The sequence below is a fragment of the Verticillium dahliae genome, genomic scaffold (genome assembly GCF_000150675.1).
Source record: "Verticillium dahliae VdLs.17 supercont1.4 genomic scaffold, whole genome shotgun sequence".
Lineage (NCBI taxonomy): Eukaryota > Fungi > Ascomycota > Sordariomycetes > Glomerellales > Plectosphaerellaceae > Verticillium > Verticillium dahliae.
In genome coordinates this window covers 1,159,228-1,161,547 of record NW_009276925.1, presented here as the reverse complement: position 1 = coordinate 1,161,547, position 2,320 = coordinate 1,159,228, and the positions used below count along the sequence as shown (strand labels likewise).

The 2,320-nt window shown below is 56.9% G+C and overlaps 2 protein-coding genes across 2 annotated transcripts in view; one reads left to right on the top strand and one right to left on the bottom strand.

Moving 5' to 3' along the window:
* Positions 1-86: 86 nt before the first annotated feature.
* VDAG_02713 (uncharacterized protein) lies at positions 87-1,459 on the top strand (the record flags this gene model as incomplete). Its single annotated transcript, XM_009653366.1, has 2 exons — positions 87-1,124; positions 1,178-1,459. The coding sequence occupies 2 exons, from the start codon at positions 87-89 to the stop codon at positions 1,457-1,459; spliced, it is 1,320 nt and encodes a 439-aa protein (XP_009651661.1).
* Positions 1,460-1,792: 333 nt separating this feature from the next.
* VDAG_02712 (uncharacterized protein) overlaps positions 1,793-2,320 on the bottom strand; it is a gene marked incomplete at both ends in the record, with an annotated part of 3,255 nt that continues 2,727 nt past the window's right edge. The window contains one exon of the mRNA XM_009653365.1: positions 1,793-2,052. Coding sequence (XP_009651660.1) covers positions 1,793-2,052 — 260 coding nt within the window. The remainder of the gene's footprint in view (positions 2,053-2,320) is intronic.

Below are 2,320 nucleotides of genomic sequence, written 5' to 3'. Positions count from 1 at the left end.
TCTTGGCCTCGTCGTTCGCGCTAGCCCAGCTGTCAACCAACCTGCTGTGGGGATACCTGTCGGACGTCGTGGGGAGAAAACCGACCATGGTGCTCGGCACCTTCATGTTGATGGGCTGCTTCGTGGCCTTTGGCTTCTGCAAGGCGTACTGGCAGATCATCGTCGTCCATGTGGCCATGGGCATGCTCAACGGCAATGCTGCCGTCGTGCCAACCGTGCTGGGCGAGGTCACGGATCGCTCAAACCAGAGCAGGGCCTTTACCTGGCTCCCCGTCATCTATTCCCTCGGAGGCATCACTGGCCCTGCATTCGGAGGCCTTCTCGTCGGCAAGCTCACGCCTACCTATCCTTACCTCGCCCCGAACCTGACCAGCGCCGGCCTTCTTTTGTTCAGTGTTGTTGTCGTTGGTATCTGGTTCGAGGAGACGTTGGAGAGCGCTCACGACGACGCCCATGAGGCCTGGATTCCAGAGTGGCTACGAAATGCCTGGTCCAAGATATGGGGCTCGTCCGAGCCGCGACGCAACTCTTGGAGCTCGCGTTGGCCTCGCCAAGGATCGCGCGCCGTCTTGGAGCACGACGACGAGGACGACGAAGAGGACGACGAAGCGCACGCCGGAGAGGGCCAAGGCCTTTTGCACCATGCCTCTGGCCTAGAGGGCACGGATGAGGATGCCAAGCACGGAGACGAGCACACGTCATGGCGCGAGATTCTGAGCCGCAACACCATCCTTGTTCTTCTGACGTATCTTGTTTTCCAGCTCTCAAACATTTCATTCAACGGGCTGTATCCCATTTTTGCCAACGCCGATACCCCCACCGGTCGCGACCTGTCGCCCAGCACCATCGGTGTCTGTCTGAGTGCGGCGGGTGTCGCTACCATCATCTTCCAGGCCTTCATCTTTCAGCATCTCAAGGCGCAACTTGGCAACTTGGGGAGCTATCGCATTGCCCTATTGGGACTAGCCATCAGCATGCTACTCATGCCCTGGATTGGCTACAAGGATGACAAGCCACTTTTCGGAATCGGAACCGGTCAAGCATGGCTCTATGCTGAACTGATTGCCGTTCTGGTTTTCAAAAATATCTGCGCCGTTGGCGGTCTATCGAGCGTCATGCTTTTAGTCAGTACACCACTTTCCTCTCATGCCACGAGACGCAAGGCTAACACCTCAAGATTACTAATTGTGCACCTACACATGGCACTCTCGGCACTCTCAATGGCATCGCTCAATCACTGTCCGCTGCTGGCCGCAGTATTGGCCCCTTTGTTTCAGGTGGACTCTTCACCATCGCCATCGACGTTCGTCCCAAGGGAGAGGCTCTTGCCTGGGGAGTTTTCGGCGGCATCGCCTTCCTCGGCTGGCTTGGCACTATGGGCATCCGAAATCGCGGTCTCGAAAGCGACGACTGGGTGGGCACTGAAGACCACCCTGAAGACGACGAGGCTGAGCCGTAGACTTGGCTAGAGATGGGTGTATTTGGGTTATCTTTTTTCATCATGTCTCTTTGTTCTTATTCACGACTGCATGAAGACGGTGTTTATATACGGATGGGGCGGGCAAGCATGAGGATCTCTGGTTACGAGCGGCGGTCTGCATCACTAGGCGATATGGGACTCAGATCTGGCACACAGCTGATATTAAATGTATTGCTTTACGAATACGATTCATGCTTGAGGCGTCGCGAACTCATCGCGGCGACAGAATTCCATTACTTTCGTGTACTGCACGAGAATATGACAAGAAGATAGAATTAGGAAAAAAAAGTGCATCCCGCAACGCCAGCCTTGTCACGGCCACGGCCTCCTGAGGTTCGGATATAGGGCACCTATTGGTGTCCTCGATCCTCCCCTATTCGCTCCAGGTAGATATCGCGCCGAAAATTGCATCCACGACCTTTGCTGCGCGCCGTTTCCACCCTGGTTATAGATATCTGGCGCCCTCCGTGGTTTCTCGTATGATCTAGCAAGTTCATCGAGTGTCTTGAAATTTGTAATGGTGCTCTTGGTTGCATATTCTTCCATAGGTCCCTTGAACGTTCTTTCTGGTCCTTCGAGTTGTCCGAAGGCAGAGCTCCAGAGATCTGTCGTCGGACGGGTCGATGGCGGCGGTTCTCGCGAACGCGTTAGGCCGGGGACTCCACGTGATCGTCGTCGGTTGCGCTGGCGACGACGGCGGCCCTGTCTTTGCAAAGGGAACCGGCTGCGGCAGTTGCGGCACATCGGGGGTGGGGGGGGGGGGGGGGGGGGGGGGGAGGGGAAAAGAAGGGGAAGGGGGGGGGGGGGGGGCGGGGGAGTGGCGGGAAGGGGGGAAGAGGC